The sequence below is a fragment of the Falco cherrug genome, chromosome Z (genome assembly GCF_023634085.1).
Source record: "Falco cherrug isolate bFalChe1 chromosome Z, bFalChe1.pri, whole genome shotgun sequence".
Lineage (NCBI taxonomy): Eukaryota > Metazoa > Chordata > Aves > Falconiformes > Falconidae > Falco > Falco cherrug.
Genome location: NC_073720.1, coordinates 10,089,904 through 10,111,754, shown reverse-complemented (window position 1 = coordinate 10,111,754; position 21,851 = coordinate 10,089,904). Strand labels below are relative to the sequence as shown.

At 42.0% G+C, this 21,851-nt stretch overlaps 2 protein-coding genes across 6 annotated transcripts in view; one reads left to right on the top strand and one right to left on the bottom strand.

The window, feature by feature from the left end:
* Positions 1–6: 6 nt before the first annotated feature.
* NUDT2 (nudix hydrolase 2) lies at positions 7–6,422 on the bottom strand. 4 transcript variants are annotated; one of them, XM_055698721.1, is made up of 3 exons: positions 6,340–6,422; positions 4,799–4,954; positions 7–946 (listed from the first exon to the last, which is right to left on the bottom strand). In XM_055698721.1, the coding sequence occupies exons 2-3, from the start codon at positions 4,929–4,931 to the stop codon at positions 633–635; spliced, it is 447 nt and encodes a 148-aa protein (XP_055554696.1). In that variant the 5' UTR covers positions 4,932–4,954; positions 6,340–6,422; the 3' UTR covers positions 7–632. The 4 variants fall into 4 exon arrangements, with proteins under 4 accessions (XP_055554696.1, XP_055554695.1, XP_005436924.1 ...); XM_055698720.1 differs by lacking the exon at positions 6,340–6,422 and adding an exon at positions 6,151–6,314; XM_005436867.4 differs by lacking the exon at positions 6,340–6,422 and adding an exon at positions 5,574–5,926.
* A 163-nt stretch (positions 6,423–6,585) lies between these two features.
* Positions 6,586–21,851, top strand: part of KIF24 (kinesin family member 24) — a 33,721-nt gene continuing 18,455 nt past the window's right edge. Inside the window, exons 1-6 of one of the 2 annotated variants that reach the window (XM_055698696.1) lie at positions 6,586–6,662; positions 11,403–12,030; positions 15,279–15,468; positions 17,375–17,472; positions 19,410–19,625; positions 21,163–21,250. In XM_055698696.1, the coding sequence (XP_055554671.1) occupies positions 11,417–12,030; positions 15,279–15,468; positions 17,375–17,472; positions 19,410–19,625; positions 21,163–21,250 (1,206 nt within the window). In that variant the 5' untranslated portion in view covers positions 6,586–6,662; positions 11,403–11,416. Of the gene's footprint in view, positions 6,663–8,624; positions 8,769–11,402; positions 12,031–15,278; positions 15,469–17,374; positions 17,473–19,409; positions 19,626–21,162; positions 21,251–21,851 lie in introns of those variants that run through there. The other variant, XM_027801975.2, reaches the window with a different exon arrangement.

Sequence of the window (21,851 nt, the reverse complement as noted above, 5' to 3'; positions counted from 1 at the left end):
TTACCATTTAAATACTATATGGCAACTGTTTACTAAGACTCTTTGGATGGAAAATGTTTTCATAACAGTATATTAGTGATGTACATAAATCCATGATACAAACAAACAAGACCTGAAATGATCTAACAAGTAACACAGTGTATCAGTGGAAGAGCTGGGAACAGAACTACAGCTTCCTCATTTGAAATGCAAGGTGCAACTTCTGTAATAAATACTTTGTTATTTAAAATCCCCATATGCTCATTTTCTCAATTCTGTAGCTCTACATCAGCAAATCCAGAAATGTCAAGCGTTTGATTTTTCAAAAAGGTGCGTAGTTGTTCAGCACTTCAAGGAAAAAAAAGAAAAAGGAAAAAGAAAAGGAGACAGGGACAGAGGAAGTCTTCGTTAGCTATGAGTTTCAATTCAGACATCTCTGGCTCACACTTCAATCAAACCATGTTTTTTTGCATTAGCTAGGGGAGACAAAAGCACAAGCTCTTTAAAAGCTTCAAGTATCTTCACTGATTTTGTATAGATTTAAAAAAGAAAAGTGTATTTTTGCAGGCATGTAGTTCGTCCCTTGGTTAAAAAAAAAATAATAAAAGCAGGCCATGTTCTTCAGAAGTTCCCCTTTTCCTTCACAAAAGCATTTACTCTTTGGAACAGAGAAACTGATGCACTTCTTTCAGCATTGCTTGCATGTCCTCATATTCTGCAAATCTGCAGGCATCCTCTAGCCTCAGCCACTGGAAAGCCTGGTGCTCCTCCGAGAGCTTGATTTCTGTGTTACAGTCCTTCATTTCCGCCAGCCAGTAAGTGACAGTCTTCGGTTTGCCACGGACAGGATAGTGCAGTTCTTTCTTGTACCCTTCTATGAGGGTGAGCTGACTGGCCTGAAGACCAGCCTCTTCCTGCGTCTCCCGGAAGGCTGTCTGCAGGTCATCCTCTCCTGGGTCCACATGGCCTGTCAAGAAGGTGAAAAAGTAAGTCTCTAGGAAGGAGACTCAAATTTTGTTTATTCAGTTGAGAACTGGGAAACATTGGGAGACAGAGATGAGAGTACACTGTAGCTCATACAGAAGCAAACTGAAATTGGAGACCAGAGATTGCTTTTCCAACTTTCAAGTCTTAATTTATCTTTCTCTTGTGGCTTTTAGGATCACTGTTTACCCCACATCTTCTGAAACTCCCAGTGGCCTGTCAGCACCAGGCATCTTTTCTTCCTCCTCTCCTCTTCTGGAACACTCTGCACCCATAATCACAGAATGGCTTGCGTTGGAAGGGACCTTAAGGACCATCTAGTTCCTCTAGATGTAATGTTACACCTTAGATCATACTGAGGACTGAGTGACTCATCAGTGTTTTTCCTTTATCTAGTTAGGGAGGACACTACTCATCTGCAAGAGTGTTAGTTCTTCCTCAGCCCTTTCCCCCAACAGGAGCTTAAGGCTCAACTCCGCAAAACAGCTCAGAAGCAATGGGACCAGGCACCAATAAATGCTATTTAAAGGGTGGGTTTTCAGTTAGGCAGTTAGGGGTATTTTTATTTCTTTCCTATATTCCCCTCTGAAATGCAGCAAGCCTAAAAGCCACTCCTTTCACCAGATGCGTAGTTCTTCTAGGACACATTATTTATTTTACATTGCCATTACAAACAACAGATAAATATAACACATCCACAGCTGTTTGTACTTTTGTTGAGAAATGTCAGATTTGGTTTTCTCATGAAAGCTGCAGACAAGAACATAAATAGAACAAGCCAAGCAAGATCTCAAAAAAGCAACATAGCAGGAGTTGGGAGTCTTCAAGAGGAAAAAAAAAGTTAGCTTTATTTTGCCCCTGATGTCACTTTATTTTCTATGTAGCTGGCTGCAAATAGCCGTAATTTCATCATAGAGATCAATCTTTCCTCAGGGCTTGGTACACAAAGCCACCCTTTAGTACTAGAACTGGAGTATATGGGAAGCTCATTTTGCTTTCCCAACAGGCTTCACTCACTTCTTTGCATATCAGAAGCTTAAACACCTCTTACAATGTGACATCATCTCAAATGTAATATACAGTTCCATTTCAAGCGGCAACTGCACAGAAAACAGCATTTGATGTTGCACTTGACATCTTGGATATTTGAGATCAAACAGACTGAGGCTTTAAGTAAAAATATTTTCTCCCTGAATCTCAGCAGTGCAAGTCAAGCTGTCTCCTTTTTGACAAAGTATGTATTTCCATAGCTGGGACTAACAGTTGGAAAACTTAATCCCCTTGGCCTTGCATAGCTGGCTTACTTTTACAGTACCCACAGCAAATGCCCACAGAACATCCATGAACAGTAAGTAACCACTATTTTTTTATGACAGTCATGATCCATTGTCACCAAATGTGCAATGAGTTGAAGTAGCAATACAGCTGGAGGGCCAAGGTTCAATTTCAGCTCAAAGGACACCAGTGCATCCTCCTGCTCTCCAGCAAAGTGAAAGGCAATCACCTCACCTTGCTGTTGATAAGCACAAGTATAAGCTCAGTAAGTTTCCAGCTTTGTGCAGTATAGTGTACCTACTTGGTAGAAAAAGGACTGCCACAGCTTCCAGACCCTACCAGCTGTTTGCACTAATGCAGTTCCAATACGAGGAAGAAAACGAAACCTGCATGCCCTCCCCAACAGCCCCAGCTAGTGCAAAGTCACAGTTCTAGGAGCAGAAGTGAGCCTGATGAAGCTCACGTGGGGGGATACAAACAAATCCAGTTTAATCCCATAAGGGTTGCAGCTGCTTGGGCAAATTCTAAAATACCAATGTACAGCTATAGTAGTAAATTGTCTTTTGTGTGGTCTTGGAGAGAAATTACAACTTCTCATTTTGGCTTCTTGCCACATTAAATCTATGTGTGCATCATATACAAGTTATGTTATTGCACGACACAACCTGAGACTTCCTTTGAAGATGACTCATATTGCAGAGAATATATAACGTTATAGCTCCCCTTCATTCATTGTCCCCGAATCTGTACTGAGCTATTAAAAGCTGCCATCAGATTATGGCTTTGATATGTAGCTTTTGATCTATTAAACCTTAAAAAAATATGTTGAGGGAGGTGATTCTGCCCCTCTACTCTGCTCCAGCGAGACCCCACCTGGAGGACTGCATCCAGCTCTGGAGCCCTTAGCACAGAAAAGACACAACTGTTGGGAGTCCAGAGGAGGGTCACAAACATGATGATAAGGATTAACACATCTCCTACAAGGAACAGCTTAGTCTGCTGGGAGACACCTGGAGAAGGCTCCACAGAGACCTTGCTGTGGCTTTTCAGCACTTCCAGAGGGCTCACCAGAACAATGGCCACCGACTTGGTCAAAGGGCCTGCAGCCACACCACAGCGGGGACTGGCTTCAAACCAAACGAGGGGCGGCTCACGCTCCCTACAAGGAAGGCAACACGCTGCGACCAACCGGGAGGCAAAACGCTGCAACACGTTGCCCACAGAGGTGGGGCGCGCCCCGTCCCTGGAAACCTCCCAGGTCAGCCTGGACGGGGCTCTCAGAACCTCCTCTACTTGAGACGGCCCTGGCCCTTGCTGGCGGGTTGGGCCCGGCGACCTCTGAGGGTCCCTCCCAGCCCAACCCAACCCATTTGATAATTCTATGATTCTGAGTGCATAAATGTATGCCTACAAGTTATTTCACTCCCTACTGCAATGCTTACAAGTCATTTCAATCACTTGTCCAGAACTACTGTATTCCAGTGAATCTTTTCATATGGGTCTCTCCTCTTACAACAACCAATCATGTCCCAGCATGTGTTTTTTAGATTTGCAGTAGGTTGCAAACTCTACTCCCTTAGGCTTTTGGTCAAGTGGACAAAGGGGGATGTTTGGAAAGTTTTGTTCTTTCCCTTAACAGGGGAGCATAGTTGATACCGTTACAAGTTGGTTTTTTTTCCCAATCTGCAAATTCCTGTTTACAAACCGCTCCTGCACTATGCTTTAAGAGCACTGCATTTTGTGAAACAAGAAGTAAAAACTAGCAGGAAGAAATCTCAGCAGGTAAAAAGAGGGTGTAAGAAGACCCACAAGGAACCTGAAGTATTTCTGTGCTGCACTTTTCCTGGTACCAGGACTGCAACTGCGTACTACCAAACACTGGCTCTGCCATGTGTCCTTACAGATAAGGTGTTGCTATATGTCTGGGGGCACTGGGCTTGTTGTCTTTGGAGCCTCATTGATGAGCAAGGATGGCTTAGGTGAACATAGCTGATGAGGTTACTTCTCCTAGCTGTCCTTCTCACCTCTGCTGCATTAGGTACGCACTCTTCATCAAAGGACTCCTGAACTTAAAGAAACTCCTGCATCTTCTAAGAAAGGTGTTTTGAAGCAAATCGGCACAGATTTCAGTTTGCTTTCTAATGTTGCACTGCAAACTGATTCCTCTCTGATTATATGAAGGTCAAACAACCATGCATTGGCAACAGCAGTATCTGGTGGAGGGTCAGGCCTGAGTGAGAAGGTAAAAATTTCTCTAGCTACCTAATTTCAGTTGTCTTCTCAGTGCCTGCCAGAAACATCAGATACCTGTGGAGCACAATTTGGTGACCACCCCCCAACCCCAATCAGTTATGTCCAATAGTTTATACAATCACAACTTGCAAATAATTTTGGCCACAAAACAACCCACTCAGCTGCACAAACAGCATAATCAGTGGCCACTGTCAACTGATTAACTGCCCCTCTAAGCTGACCTTGGCATTCAGCCAAAGTTCAGTCTGTAATCTCACCCACTCCCAACACAAACAACCCTAAAGTGTGTTATTAGAACAAATATCACCTTTGGGTGGGGTCCAGTGGTGGGTCCCATAGGATGTCTGAAGGAGGAGGTATTCAATACCATCAGTGACCTTAGAAGATGGTCCTGACTGCAGCCTCCTGTAGATGATCAAGCCACAAGCTCTCACTGCCATGCCCCTCTTAACTGCACGAAGAGCTGTGGAAAAGCACAAAAGATCAAGCAGGAACAACATACAACATGGAGCTGAAACAGACTAGTTGTATTTAGCCAGCAAATGTATCTCAGCACATACTAAGAGCTGTCCATCCCTTTGCAGCTAATACATAATTAAATTGCATCTTATTAACAATCTTTTAATTGCAAAAAAATGGGAGTCCTTTCCTTTTAAAACAAGGAAATCACAACCTATATCAAAACTTTAAAAAAAACTTATCAAGAAGCATGAAATGTAACCTGCCCGACATTTCTCCGCTGATGATATACTACAAACCACACCATAGGGAGGAAAAAAATAAAATTAAAGGAAACCCACCAACTAACACTCTGGAGCTTTACACTTCAAATATTGAAAGGCCCTGCACAAAGATACTATCCCAGCATTACTGGAAGCAGCATAGAGAAATAATTGCCCAAGACAGATCCCCTGCAGCACAGAACTCCTCAAGATGCCAGCCGCAGAGCTGAGAAAATGAATGACAAAGGACAGGCTCTCGGCTGTCTGGACCAGGAATGAGCAGAACTAAAAAACATGGCAGAACTAAAAGCTTCTTGGCACACGTGTTCAGTGTTTAAATTTCACTAGAAAGGCACACACCTCTTAAGTGACAAATATTGTAATCAATAAGCTACACAGCCAGGACAATGGGTCCTACACGGGAAAAGAGAGAAAGCGATGGAGATGAGAAATACATGTTAAAGAATGCAGCAATTCCCGGTTCCAGGCAACGCCTGGCATTTTGATAGAGCCATGCAATCTCAGTAATAAATTTACACAACACCGTTTTTCCCTGGGATGTCCAGTGAGGTACTGGGACATCTCCAGCTGCCAGCCTGGGAAATGACAGCACAGGGTGCTTCACCACCAACCGAGCGCCAGCCCGGCGTTCAGCTCTCACGGTTCACCGCTCTTTAACCGCCACCAACTACTAAGAAAGATAACCCCCCCGCCCGCCCGCCCGCCACCCCCCCCGCCCGCCCGCCCCGAGCAGAGCCGAGCCCGCCCGAGGCGGGAGACCAGCACCACCTCCCGGGAGCCCCGGGGAGCGCCGCGCTCGGCGCCCAGCGCCGGGAAGGATAAACCCCTCCGGGGTTGGCCCCCACCGCCACCAGGCACGCCGCGGCCCCGCTCCCCTCCCTCCCGCCCGCCCGCCCGCCCGCAGAGCGCGGCCCACCGTGTCCCCGGGGGCTGCCAGGCCGCTCGGAGCGGGCAGGGCCCCGCCGGGGCGGGCACCGGGGCGCCAGGCCCGGGGTGGGGGCAGAGCTCCCCCGGCCGTTGCCATAGCAGCGGGACAGCCCCGGCGCGCACCGGGACACGGCAGGAGCCGGGCGCGGAGCCGGGCCCGGGTCACCCTCACCCTCACCTTCGCTTCCGGTCCGAGGAGTAGGCGGAGCGCCGCCCGACCGCAGGCAGCCTCAACCAATCGCAGAGGCGCAGGCGCGGGCCGTAGCTCCCCCCCTCTCGCTCCCTACTCCCTCCCCCTCCCACCTTTCTCTAGGCTCCGCCTCCTCCGGCTGCGAAGATCTCGGATTGGTTTCTCCCGTCGGGACACGCCCCATCCGCGGCTCTCCGTCTTCCTATTCGCTGGCTGACGGTGTGAGACTGCGCGCGAGCGTTTGAAGCGGGAAAAGCGTTGTTGCTATGGAGACGCGGCCTAGTCGCTGCTGCCGAGCGGCGCCGCGGCCGGTGAGTGGTTGTGGCGGCTGCGGGGGTGCCAGCCGGGAGGCGGAGGGGTCGGCCGCGCCGGGGTGGTGGTGGTGGGCGAGGGGGGGTTGTCCCGGGGCCATCACCTGCCCCGAGTGGTGGGGCAGCGCTGCGGCATCCCTCAGCCCTGTCCCCCGTAGATTCCGAGCTGGCTGCGGCGAGGTATGCTGGGCTGCCCCCCTCCTTCGGGCCCCGCCCGGCTCTGGTGTGTGCGGGGAAGGGAGAGGAAAAAGCTGCTAGTGGAATAGCGCAGGGAAAGATGAGAGGAGAACTGGCACACCGCGGGTGGCAGGGGAGAGGCAGCGGCTGCTGCAGGAGCGGCCTGGCAGCTGGCAGGGTGTGAGGCCCCTGCCTCAGCCCTACACCCCTTCTTCCAGGGGGTGAAGCTAAAAAGTTCCTCGGTCTGGGACTAAATTCAGTGAGGGAAGCTCTAAATCCCTGCGGGGCTAAATTCAGTAACTATGCCCCCCTCCTCAGTCATACAGTGTAATTCCAGATGCGTGGTGGTTTGTTTTGACACAATTATAAAATAAATTTTGAAAGCTATTTGGTAAATTTTACAGGCAGGAGAAGCTCGGGCACAATTTTCAAATAATCAGCATCCCAATATAACTCAGATTATTTTTTTAGCGTGTGGTTGAATATTAGACACTTCCCATTTCCATGCAGCTGTTGTTTTAAGCAGTTGTCTGGGATCAGCTGTAGGATGGAGTCTCTTCTGCTGAGGTCACCAGACTATACTTAGTATGAAGGAATGATTATAAAAAATAGCACTCTCTTGCCAATTGAAAAATACTGTTGGAAAACAAAAAGAACCCCAACATTTTGTTGTTGGTTTTAAGTCTGTTTCAAAGAGGAATGAAATTAATTGTAGTTTTAGTAACCAACTGTGTTAGTAGCAAAAGAAGTAAGGGTGTTGCTACAGGGAGAAGCCCTGCATCGTGGTCCAACTGTAAAATAGTTGTCATTTAACATTAAAAGTATTCCCTCCTCTCCAATTACATTTACTACACTGAAACTTTAAGTGGTTATCTATTGCTAGTATTCAACTTTGTTCCTTCGAAACAGGCTGCTACAACACTTAGTCCAATGAGCAACAGAATGTTTAATACCATGTTGTGTACGTGCACAGGGAGTTGCGGAGTGTAATCCTATGATCTTACAAAGGGATCTGCTGCAACATCAAATGCCGTTTCATAGATGCGTGCCTACTGCATTAAACTAAAATTATGAATTCATGTTACAGTACAAATGATCTCTTATTACGGGTCTTGTGTTTATAAAAGTGCAGCCACACCCTGACCCCGTTCTTCACAGGCATACCCTAGTTTCTGAAGAACGAGTTCAGAAGGATGAAAGGTAATCCATTTTGTGTGGTGCTGTGGAAAAGCAAATTAGCCATTCACTTCTGGAGGGCTAAGTCAGATTTGGCTTTGTATCACAGTTAAAAAGGAGCTTGATGTTCAGATGAATAAGAAATAAAGGTGGATGACTGATGGTGTGAGTTAATAAATCACCCTTTTCTCTGTTGTGTGATGGGCAGATTGGCTTCATTCTGGTCTTCTGCTTTTTGCACTTCAAAAACCAGCAAACACTTTGGCACAGTCAGAGCCTGTCTGTTTGGGGTATATGTGGTCACAAGTAATGAGTACAATACACCGCTACAGTTGTGGTCAGGAGAGGAAACATACCTACCTGCTATGTGCATTTACAAATTTTGTAATTTCTTAACTTTTGTTTTTATAAGGTATTTATATTGCATAACACAAAATGTTAGGCAGGTAAACAAGGTGCTCTGTAGGTTTTGTACACTGATTAACAAGTACTATGTTGAACAGATGCCCTTGAAAATTGTGCCTAATACAATTATTTAATGATCAGACTGGAGTTTGTGATTCAGAATTATCTTGGATTATTTGCATGATTAAGTGTATAGTTGCATTAGTTTGTATTTTTAGGTGTGCCACATAAGATTTCTTCACTTTGTGATGACTTAATTTCCCCAGTTTAAAGTATGGATATAGTGATACTTGTGTCATGTCTCGGTGGTGACACTCGGGAGTATCAGCAGTCAGCTAAAACTATCAGGTAAATATGAGTAAGCTACAGTGGGATAACAGGGTATGTGAATGTTATTAAAATGAACAGTGCACTGAAATCTTTAATATATCAGAGATTAATAAGGATCAAGATATAGTGGCCTACCACTGGTTTATTCTCAAAATAGTCTATGTAGGGATTTTATGTGATTTATTTTATGCACAGTAACTGAGACTCACTAAGTTAGTATCTCTGAAGGTCAGGCTTTTCCCCACTTTGAAAAGTGCATTGAGAATGAAATGGTCTGTGTAAAAGCTAATTAATAATTAAAAGTGTTTTAAAATGGAGGATCAGCTCCTAGAGCATAATTTTGTGTTAATTTTTTTCAGAATACATGTAATGTAACACTCATTTCTACTACTTATGCCTGATTTTTTTCCCCAGCTTTATGACCTTGAAAAAACCCCTCTATTACTGAAAAGGAGGAGCTTTCTGATGATAGGCTGTGATCTTACTCTGTGCTTTGAGTTGGTCCCTTTATATAAAATTCTAATGCTTTTTTACAAGTACTTATTCACTACTGATATCTGGCAGCTTTTTAAGATCTTTGTAAGGCTTCTTTGCATAAGAAGTAAGCTGTAGAGAACTCTGGTTTGCCACATAAAGATGATGGGCTGATAGGCCCCTTCAAACATCTCATGTGTTCCAGTAGTAAGGTATATCACCATTAACTGTTTCTCTCTTGATGCTAGCTTCTTGTGTATTAGTAGGTAAAGATGCACTGTCACGGACTTCACTGTTTCACTGACCAGCTTCAGCATCTTTTTGTCAATGCCAGAGTGGTCCCTTATGTGAGAAGAAGGTGAAAATTTCAAAGTGAAGCTGTCTTTCTGCCAGCTAAATGAGAAGGGCAAACACTGAATAGCTAAGAATTACAAGCAATGTTGTAATACAGATTGAGTGAGAGGTTTTTCTTAGGCCTGAGACTACCTGAGCTTATAACTGGGTGCTCATGGAGAATTATACCTCCTTTCTGATTCGCTTTTTTTGGATATGTTACATCCAACTATTTAAGAAGTCTTAGGCTTTTGTCTCAATCCTGTTTTCAGTGAAGCCACCATACTTCTGCAGGGAACGAGACCTGGACTTTGATATGACACTACCACACTGAAGAATGTTACATTTTTCTGCCCCAGAACACAATGTTCTCAGATGAAGAAACAAAATTAGATCCTGACAGTAACTGAGGGAATACTGGCTGTTATTTATTATAAGAAAAAAAAGAAAGTTGTCTTTTTTCTTTTGCCAGAAGGTGGCATTATCATTAAAAATTTAGGATTCTTGAAAACCTACCAATATTCCTCTTATTTCTCTACAAACCCAGTTTATTTTGAAGAACTATGTGCCTGTTTTAGAAAGAGTGTCTTCAAACACAACAAACTTTACAGTCTTGGACAAATTAAGATATTATTTTAATAAGGAGAAAGGCATTCCTTTTAGAGCATTACCAATTGAAATGCCAAAAGGGTTTCACTGACAACTGCTATTTCCCCTGAATTCTATCATGTATGAACCTGACCAAATCTTTTAGAAAATTGTCTGCTCTTGAGTTTTAAAGTAATTAGAAATGCTGGAACCTATCACCATGATGATTGCTTGATTTTTTTTCCCCATGGTTAATTAATTTGTTACTCCTTCATTAGTCAATGTTTGGTTTTCATAGGTTGTGAGGTTGCAGTTCCGTGGATGGAGAGACACTGGAGTTATCTCCTGAAAGCACTTAGATCCAGAAAGATTTATCATATCTGGGGAAGCAAAAGCAGTGGGCAATGGATACTTGAAGTGCTATCATTTTTCCATTTTATGGAGCAAGTAAAAATATCTGCACATATTAATCCATCTGGATGCAGACAGCTGCACAATGCATTGCTAGGGAGACTTGAGTGAAGGAGTTGAGGGTTTTTTTGGCACACCTTACAGTGATGCATGCTGCTTTTTTTGGGTTTCCCAAGAATGCAAGTATGGCGTTCCAGTAGCATATATAGATTTAGAGAAATTCTGTGTTTCAGATTTCACATAATGTTTTGGTTATTCTGTCAAGTACACTCAGAAATTGTCACAAGATTCATGACATACAAGAGAAAGTTACACAACAGAACTACAACTTTGCTGTAGTTCATCTATAAGGTGAATGTTCTTAATTGCTCAGCTTGAGGTGAGGACAAATGCAGTTTCTTCTCCTTTGGTTAGTTAACCAGGGATAGCTGAACCACATTAGACCACATGCCCTGATATTAAATTGAGTGTCTAAAATTAGGCATTTTACATTCTGTAGCTTGAGGACAGGGTTTCAGTAGCCGCGGCATTCATCAAATAGACATCAGGCGTGTGGGAACTCTGCAACAGTAAGTAACACTGCACTGTGCATTTCTTGCACATCATTGTGTATTGTCTGTAACTCTGAAATATAGTTTCATATATAAAATATTTGTTTCATGTTTAGTTTACTGTTGTTATTGCTGTGTTCTGTAGTGTCTGGCTGTCTAGTGCATTGTAAACTTGGAATTAAGCTTCTAGCCTAACTGCAGGTAATGGCATCAGGAAATGTGTGGTTTTTTCATTAGTAACTTTGTTACATGTGATGTTTCATATGATTCCAATATTTTTTTTCATTTCTTGTAGACTTCAGCTTGAAGATGGCATCATGCCTTTATGAATGCCTTTGTGAGGCAGAACTTGAAAAATACTATCCCCATTTTGCTGCCTTTGGTCTTAAGAAGATTGATGAGCTTGCCAAAGTTTCAATGAATGATTATACCAAACTGGGGGTCCATGACATGAATGACCGCAAACGACTCTTTCAGCTCATAAGAATAATCAAAATTACGCAAGAGGAAGACATTGCAAATTTAAGCAAGCAAGATTTTCGACCAAGCAGCCTCTTCATTCAGCCTCAGGTGACTAGATCAGGTCCCCGTAGACAGTTGTGTTTTGAGTCCTTCTTTGAAGAAAATGATGGAACAGTTAAAGACTCTGAATCTGAATCATATGGTTCATCTGACTTCAGTGCCAATGAAGAGAAGAACAGTGTAGGGGAAATGTTGGGACACATTCAATCACATGATCCAGAGCTGATCACATTAACTAGAAGAGACGTAAATACTCCTGGAATATGCACAAAAAAGGACCTGAGCTGTCCAACCGTTTCTGATGATATTGCTCCTCTTCTGGGGGATTCTGAAGCTCCTATCATACAAAGAATAACTCACATTTCAGGATATAATTATGGACTACCTCATTCCTGTATCAGGTAATAATCAGTCACCTTTATTTCATTATATTTCAAATCAGTCATAATTAATTCTTTCTTCAATGTGGAGAAGAATCTGTCTTTATCACCTCCAAATAAGCAACCCTACCACTACAGAGTAATGCAAAATCTTATACAGAAGAGAGGTATTAATAAGCACTTGCAACTTGCCAAGCCTGGTAGAAGGAATCAGCTGAATTTCACCAGCTGCTAGTCACCAAGGTTGTCTAAGAATAGTCTTTATTGCCTTTCAGGGTAGAAGTATTTGTTTCTTAGTGTCTTGGCCAATCTTTCTTTCTCTTATTCTTTCCATGAGACGATCTTGCAAAATGTTATTTTTCCAAAATATGGCATTGTCTGTTGATGAGTTTGGCAAGTTGTAATGGCTATATTTTTTTATAAAGACGTTTCTGAACTGGAGCTTTAAAAATAAGCAGAATTAATACAGCTGGGGTGGAATATAGAAGCGGTGATGAGAAGGAAGCCTTGCAGCTGCTCCCCAAGCACATTGTCTGTAACTTTCATAATTTTCCCTCTGGTAAGAAGGGGCTATGGTTATCTTGAACCACTGGTAAATCCACCGGCAACATTGTTAAAGCACAGAATACTTTTTTCCTGATTCAGCAGTAGAGCACATACAGCTCTGCACACATACTACCAGCATCTAGCTTGTTGCAATGCTATCATGGCAGTTTTGTTTTAAAATGTGATGAGGAGATGTAGCTGCGTGAGGCTGGGGCTTGGTCTGGGAAGGCTGTGGTGTATGGGAGGATCCATGGAGTCAAGTGTCAGTTACAACTCCCATTAAGCATGCATGTAGCCTGGAGGGATAGATGCTGTTGCAACAATGGGAAGGTACTCAGGTGACATATTAGTTAGAGCACTTAAACTGTGACATGGAAGACAGAGGTTTATAACTCCCCTTTACTGGGAAAAAATTCATCCCACCCTTCCAGAGAAGTTCACTAACCTCCTACATATAATGGCATCTTAGTACATTCTCTGTCTTCTCTAGAAGTTGGGCCAGGGTGCAACTAAAAGGGCAGGGCATTCACAGTGCTGGCAAGTAAAAAATGATAAAATATAACCTCATGGCTCAGCTAGAGGAGTTAAAGAATTTTAATCCTGTCATAGAGCCATGTTCTTCATTGTTATCACTTTCTTCCTTTGTTCTCTTTTTTCCTAAGCACATTCTTCTGTGCTTAGCATTATGGTTCATCTTGTGGGCTTTCAGCATCCTCTTCCTGACATGCCTGAGTTTTCTCTTTCTCCTGTTTTGGCCACAGAGTACATGTTGTGCATTACAGGCTTGGGCCAGTCTGCTGACGCTTGGGTTTGTGATTCTTGTTTAGCAAGCTAACTCCTTCACTGAATCCGTCATTCCCAGTCACCTTGTGATCTGACCACTGCAAAGGCTAATTTAGTCTCATCTGGGAGAAACACTGGAAAACACTGGCATGATTTCAGATGGTAGAATGATAGAGAGCTCTTTTAAATATATTTCACACTTGCCCACAGCAAATGGCTTGATTTTGACAGTAGCAGACAGTAACAGGCATAGTCATTTTCTAACCTATTGCCTAATAAGGTTTCTAATTATCTGTGTCAAGATTTTTTGGTTTGCTGGTAATAAAATTTTCATATAAAACACAGTTTCTACTTAAGAAAGATTAATAGAAAATCTAAACTTCAGGTTCAGCATATAGAATTAAAATTCATTCTGTTCCCATACAAAATATATTCATCTAAATGCGTTTCTATACTAGAAAGAATTTATGCCTTTTCTCTCGTAAACAGAGCCTACAAGGCTTCAGTTTTTCTGTTCTCCAAATCTTAAAATCAGTCGTTCCTCCTTCAGGCTCTTAGAGCACAATGGGCTTGTTCTGAAGGTCACCAAATCCAGCCTCTGACATGAGAATTAAACTTCGCAGCCTCTGATCATTTGTTGGACAACATTTGTGCCTAGTGATATCCATAAGCTCACACTAGCTTATGAAGCATCTTATTTCAAGTATCATTGCCTTTCTTTTCAGGGGAAAGAATTTTCCATCTAAACACAGGGCCTGATCCTGGTCTGCATGGAAAGATGTACTAAAATTAAAGGGACTCCAATTACAAGTAAAGATTACTTGTGTGTAGTCTTCACAGACTGCATCTTGAGATCTATGATCTGCATGTTGTATGCTTCTGGGGAATCATTCAGCACCACGGTAGTGATACAACAACATCATAGTTGTACTGAGATATGGAGTAGCTCGTGGGTTTGGTTTTAGTTTACTAGACAAATGTGTTAGTTTTCAGTTGCCACATCAAGAGATTTTGGAAGGGCATTTGGACAGCATGGCAGAAACATTACTTTTGGGCAAGTTGGGGCTTGATCAAAATTATTTTTTTCTCATAAATTGACATTCAAATCCAAGCTGAAAATCATTACTCATTTGGCTGAAAACAGCTTGAAAAAGGGGAAGCCAAACTGAATGCATTTTGGTTGAAGTCAAGCATATTCTGGGTGCTGCATCACAAAATGCTTTACACAGCAGGTTAATCAATGAAACATGAAATGAACTCATGTTTCTGAGGCGTGTCGAAGGGAACTGAAGTAGACTTGCCAAAACACAAGAGCATAACTTTGCCTGTGGTCTGAAACCACATAATTTTTAATGAAAAAAGACGAAAGGGGAGACATGATGAGATCAATATTTCAAGTTTTCTTTCAACTGCATAGGAATTGGTGATACTCTCTTCTTTCCCAGATTGGGCCATTTACTTGTAGCCTGTTTGACAGCCTGTAATAGAAAGAATGAAAGTCAGTACAAGAGGAAAAACAACTAAATATTATACTCTTTCCTTTTCAAGATCTGCCCATACTTTTATCTGTACATTATTAAGTGACCAATCATGAGTCTGAATAATTTCAGTAAAATTAAATTTCATTAAGTTAGCTTGCATATTATTCCAGTTTGAATCATATGTTTGAGGACAACTGAAAATATGCCAGTCTAGCAACAAGTTCAGGAATGTAGCTGTATAAACACAACTACTCTTTTAACAAAAGTGCACAAAAGACATCAGTCTATTCAGGAAAAAACAGCAGAAACTTCACCATGTAACAATGAGACATGTTTTGGGTTTTTTTGATACGCCACTAAAGACGGAAATATTTATCTGATAAAGCTAACGAATTTATGCATATTTTAGATTCTGTACTAACCTGATTTTTAAAATGTAAACCTACACTATTGTTGCAGATCCAGTACTTCTGAGAAAGAGACTCCATGGACAGAAAGTGAAAAAATCAGAGTGTGTGTCCGAAAACGTCCTCTAGGCCTGAGAGAAGAGCGGCGTGGGGAGGTTAATATCATCACAGTGAAAGATAAAGAAACGCTACTTCTTCATGAGAAGAAGGAGGCGGTTGATCTCACCCAATATATATTACAGGTAACGTGCTCCACTTGAATGTTGTGTTTATGAGCCAGTCACTTGCACTTGCTAGTCGCTTGGGATAAAGCAAATTGTGCTTGGAGTTTCCATGAGGCAAAACAGGCTGTCTGCATTTCTTGCACTGCAGTAGATGGTGGGCTCTTCTGTGAGCTCAGCATAACTATATTTGTATTGCTTCTGACTTATGCCAGCCTGTGGCAGAAAACCTGAGCTCAGAATTTTAAGCCTCAAAAGTATGTCTCTTGCAGCTTTCTTTGCAAGTGTCAAAATAAAACCCTCTGCTACATGCTGTTGCTGCAGGAGAATTGCCTGCTGCAGTCTCCTGATAGCTGGCCAGGGTACTTCAGTAAGGAATTTCCTTTTCACTATTTCAGCACTGTATGTCTGTTTCAATGAATCACATACACCCTCATTCCCTCCTTCTCTTTGTTCTCAAATGCTTTTGAAAATTAAGTTCCCTTTTGGTCTTTGTTTCTTAATCCCAAGCACCTTGTACTGTCATAGTTCAAATTCTCAATTTTGACTGACAGCACCAGGACCATAAGTGATTTCTAGAGAGCAGCAAGCCATTCTCACTCTACTGGGTGTTATTTTTACAGTCTGGGTCCTAGGAACAACTTGGAGTATCCAGTAAAAATTCAGTTCACAGCTCTCTTGGGCCCAGTTCATGTACCACCTTTTATGGTGTGACACATGCAGCAACTCCACCCTGTTCCTTCCATCTGACTACCTATATTTGGCATTTATACAATGCTTATCACCTTCGTATCTCAGTGCATAATAACTACTTTAATTTTTTTTTAATTTAAAAATTTTAATATAAAAAAAATAATTAATTTTATGTCAGTACAAACAAAATCTTGCTGTCAATCAGTGTAGTCCAAACAAAACTATGCCATGGCAACAGCTGTGTCTATTCTATAGGACCCAGGAAAACTTCTTTATTTCCAAGTCTGGCTACTCGCCCTGCCTCAATCTCTGGTTCCTATAGAAAGAACGGCAAGGGGTACAGAGCAAATGGGAGGTGTTGGGGCATATTCCAGCTTGACGGTGGAGGGACCCAAACTGCAGGCCTGTCACAGATTACATCTGCTCTCTGAGCTGACTGTAGCAGCTGAGACTCCCTGATCTAATCTGCCTGTGCGTTAGTATGGTGTGTTTGTGATTGTTGAAATTATTCTCATTCTCAGAGATCTGCCATCTTAATTTACACTGCAGTGAATTTGAGAGTGAAATGTTGGACACCAGTCTGTGGAGGCTCTTTTGAAAATGTGATGTTTGTCTCTGTCCCTACAAACACTACTCTTAACCTAGAAGGAGCCTGTACTGAACTCTGTTGCAGTGTTTCCACAGCCCCGGCTGCTTAGGTCAGATCTGGAGTGGGAAATTTTGGGGTTTCTTGCCTCCTTTCAAGACAATACAGTCCAGCTTTTCTTAGAAATAGGTTCTATCTTCTCTGGCACAAGTTTAAGTCTGCAGAACAGACATCTAATCACAACTGAGGACTAGGTTTAAGACAGTCAAGAGCGACTCTGAGTTCTTTTTACTGTTACAGTCTTACTGTACATCTGTAGGCTGATTCATTTAAAGAACAGGGGTTTTGTAATTAACATTTTCTTGTCAGAAGGCTGTGGTAGGTTCTACTTCAGAATGATGGGAAATTAAGGCATCTTGGCCTCCTTTATTATTTTTTTTTCCATACCCTCAGTCTTTTGATTAGTCATAACAATGTGTTCCTGCATATGTCATGCCACATGGTAAATGTGCTAGATCACTCTGTACCTGATCCAAAGCCATATGAAGTCACTGGAAAGACTTCTGTTATTTAACTTTACCTTTGAATGGGGGTGAAGGGGAAGTGAAACGTATTCATTTTCATGTAAAGATCATATTTATTTTTCAGCATGTTTTTTATTTTGATGAAGTCTTTGGGGAGTCATGTACCAATCATGATGTGTATATGAAGACAGCTCATCCTCTCATTCAGCATATTTTTAACGGGTAGGGCATCAGTGCTTACGTTTTGTTATTTTTTGCTGTGTTGTTTTCTGATTTCATATACTGCTTTAGTTTTCCTTTATGCTTTTCATCTTTTGAAAAATACATTCATTTCACCTTTGTCACATACTTTCCCCTTTTAGAATGTCATTGATTGCGATTTTTACAAAATAAATCCGGGAAAACCTTCTTCACATTTGGTGAGAAATCTTAATCACAAAGAAAGTTAAAAATGGACCTCAGGTGCAACAAAGAGACACTGTGGACAGTGCAGAATGAAAAAAAGTGTGTCAGGATTTCTGATTCTAATCTCCACTCTAACAAAGGTTCTGTGTGTTATAGCACACTCATCTGTACAGCAATAATATTACCTCTCATGAAACTGTTGTGAGGTATTTTTGCATGTATGGTTCACAAGGCAATAGAAATTATTAATAAACCTTGTGATTTATTTTTATTTTATTGATTTATATTTGCTTAGAGGTTTTTAGTCATAATCACATACTTCTTGACTAATGGGAAGTTGATGGTAGCTTTACAGGAGTGATCTTACTTTCATGCAAAGTAACAAGCTGGAATGTAATTACAATTTTGAGTCTTTGAAGGAAAGGATTATGCATCCATGCTAAAAATTAACAAAATGGAGCACTTTGTTGCTGCAAATCTCCAAGCATCGTTAGCAGAGACAGAGGGTATTGTGCTCTTGAGAAAAGGAAAGTGAAAAAGGAGAATAAGGCTTGTAGCTTCCTGTGTAATAATCACTAAAGGCACAATTCACATTACAGCTAATCCAGTAATGCCACCAGAAGAGATGCCACTGTTTTTTCTCAGCTTTCTGTAACTTTTTTGTCCCTCCTGCTGAATCCCGTTCACTGGCATTGGTCTAATCTGACACTATGGTGAGCTAATTCTGCAGTCTAAACTGCAAGAGATTGTTCACTGTGCTTACTGCAGCCCTACATTATTACTCATATCTTTGCTAGGGTACTGAGCCAGCTAAAAAGTCTTTTTTTAAGGTAGATTTGTTCCATATTCTGAGACCGTGGCATTTTATGTGCATTGTCATTATAATCTTAACGTGATATGATGACAAAGATGGAGCAATCTGGAATAAGCCAAGACTCTGGTTTTACTAGCTGGAGTGAGTAAACCAAACTGCTCTCTGTCACTGAAAGGGGATGATCCTCTTTCTTACTGGTCACTAAACTCATTCCCATAGATTATATGGAGCCAGTGTGGGCATATTTTGTCATCCTCTCAGAGGTAATTTAATTCACTGAAACAGCAGAAAATTGGCTTGCGAAAGAGTGGAAAGCTTTCTGTTGTTTCAGTGCAGTAAAGTCAAATACCAGAGCCAGCACCAGCAGGGGTGGGTCAGTGGGGTAGGTCACACAGCTGGAAGCAAGGGAAGGAAAGAACAAGACCTTCCCTTAGGCAACAACAACTCTTTAGACTGACTTAGCTGCCTGCAGGACTGCAGCCTGAGACAAAGCAACCCTGCTCAGCAAATTACAGGGCTGGAATGTTAATTTTCATCAAGTACAACATGCATTAATACAGTGCCTGACTTCTGGCTGTTCTGCATCTCATGTCACAGCTATTTTTCTCTGTGATTCATCATTAGCAGGGTTCCCACTCATAATCCTATGGTGTTTCTGCAGCATCTAAACAGCTGGAAGAATACTAATAATGCTTACTTTCCTTAGATACATTTTTGGCATCTGGAAGAATGGAAGAGAGCCAGCACTCTGCGACATGCCAGACCTCCATAGGAGATGCTTGGGAATCACTGCTAAGTGTTTTGCAATTTCCCAGATAGGATAGCAAACCAAACCTCATTGCTAAGAGGCCATTACAGATAGATACTGACACTGCAGAATCTTCTTTAATAGATAGGAATGTATCAGATGTGACACTAAAGATGCAAGTTATCTTTACAGAGGCAATGCAACGTGCTTTGCATATGGGCAGACTGGTGCTGGCAAGACTTACACTATGATAGGTACTCACCGGAACCCAGGACTCTATGCCTTGGCTGCCAAGGACATCTTTAGACACCTGGAGGCACCACAGTCAAGAAAAGATCTCCTTGTTTTGATCAGTTTTTATGAAATCTACTGCGGACAGCTTTATGACCTGCTCAATGGAAGGAAGAGGTATTTAAATAAAAATACATTTTTCAATAAACTTATGGTTATGAATCAGTTGGCTACTGTTTATAAATCAGTTACTGTTTCCTCAATTACACTTAATGTATTACTATTTTTAGCAAATGTTATGTATTTAATTAGGGTTGTTCCTAGGAGCTCCTTAGAGAGGAAGGCACAGAATCCAACACTAAATCCTATGGCATTGATAGGGCCTCCTGGTTTTTACTGTTCGGGGGTAGGGATAAGTAAGAATAAGGACCTATGGTTGAGATATGAGCTCATGCTGTTTTGCTTACACTATAATAATGTAATAGCTGAACATCCACAGGTAGAGAAGGAACCTTCCTGTGGCCAGAAGTTCTTATGCCAACTATTGTGGAGTCCCTCTCTTTCCCTGCTCAAGCATAACCTCTGGCTGTCCCACCTGTGCTGGTGGGGCTTCAGTTCTTGCCAGTCAAGTCTCTGAAGATCCCATTGATCTCCCCCTTGTTGTGCTTGACACTGCAGAGCCTGCTTACCTCCTCCCTGAACACCTTTGCCCAGCAGCCCAGTGACTCAACTGGAGTGAGCCTCTGCAGGTGATGCTGCCAGCACCCTTAGTAGTAGCACCTCAGTCCCAGGCTTGTTTGTATGGATGTATACTCCTACAGGAGCTCCATCTGGAATGGAAATTGGGACAGTTCAGTACTTACCTGATATAAAAAGACCACTGTGGTCTGAAATGTCTAAATAAAATAACAGTCAGTTAAGATCTCAGCAGTGAAGTCTTTTCAATGGTCTTGAAGGAATGTTACCTTTCAGCTGGAGGCATTTATCAGCTTTGAGAGCACTATCCTTAGAGCACACTGGAGGGCTCAAGGGAAGGCTTTTTGCCTGGGGAAGCGAGCGTCTGTTCACAAAGGAAGCACCTATTTCTGTGCGTGTGTGTTCCGTTTCTCCAAAACAGTCTTTAAGGAGCAGGCGGTGTAATCTGTCATGTAAGGAGTCAGTTTACTAAGGAAGAGTGCCCTTATATTCTCTGCATGTCTGTTAGCTATCTTATGTGTCATTGAAGGAGACGATTACACTTCCTCCTGTGTGCCTCATGTCTGTATTCTTGCTGTACGCTGTAATGCTTCTCTGTGATTCATAGAAGAGATGCTCTGAAGTCTGACTCTGTGGCTATTTGAGCTACTTAAAATCCTTTGCAAAAATCCTGCAAAACTGAACAGAGCATAACTTATAACCTGAACTTCCTAGAGAAGTCTGAGGTGCAGTTTGAAGAAGGACAGGAGCTCTAAAATAGACACATGAGGATTTATTTCCCTGCCCTGTTATATTCCTGAACTAGCAGAAAAGCATTGCTAATGTCTTTAACAGTGAAATGTCAGTGATATGCGTTATAAATGAAATAGCACTTCAGTTCTGAAAATAAATTAATGACAGTTGTGCCTCAGTCAGTCGTCTTGATCGCTTTTTCACAGTGTCATAGCACTGACATGTCTTCATTGCTGCTGTTTGAGATTTCTGAAATCTGTTATGCACTGCACTGTTTCTTTTTCAGACTTTTTGCAAGAGAAGACAGCAAGCATGTTGTTCAGATAGTTGGATTGCGGGAGGTGCAGGTGGACTCCGTAGATCTACTGTTAGAGGTAACCTCTATGTTTGTGATTGTTTTTTGTCTTCTACAGCCTGGTTTGCTGATTTGTGAGATAATCATTTACAGAGATTGGTTTTTATTGTGTAGTACAGCTGTATGTTCTTGTTTAAGGTTCTGAAATTGGTAACCCCAGCAGATCACTGAGGAGCACTACTGAAAGTGCCTTTATTCAGTAACGTTCTTGGGTCACAGTGACTTGTGTTAGCAGCATACAAGCTGTTGATTTACAGCTGTTGCTTCTGCTGCCACTCCTTATGGAAAGATCTTTTCCAAGAAACAGGCTTCTATCACTATTCCAGAAATTAAATAGTGTCCCAGCAAGGGATCCTGAAAGCTAGGTAGGTGTTTTTCTCCCAGTGTGGTTTCTTTGGCTTCTATGAACTTAAATTTTATATATTAAAGCTACACAGATGGTGGGACAAAAGATATAAATCTGAAAAGTAATAGAACTAGAAATCAGAAAATACTCAAGACTGAGATATTGATTTGAATTAGGATTAAGACTGCTTAGGTAATGATTGGTGAAAATAGCCAAGTAAAATGAGGATATTTAAATGGTAGCTGACATTCAGCACAAGCAAGACTTCAGTTTT

What these genes read in the sequence shown, in the direction of transcription:
- NUDT2 (XM_027801952.2), bottom strand. Translation starts at nt 4,991, where the DNA reads ATGTTGTTCCTGCTTGATCTTTTGTGCTTTTCCACAGCTCTTCGTGCA. An exon ending in CCACTGGACCCCACCCAAAG is followed by an intron (nt 947 to 4,798) that starts GTGATATTTGTT and finishes CCTTCTTGACAG; the next exon opens with GCCATGTGGACCCAGGAGAG.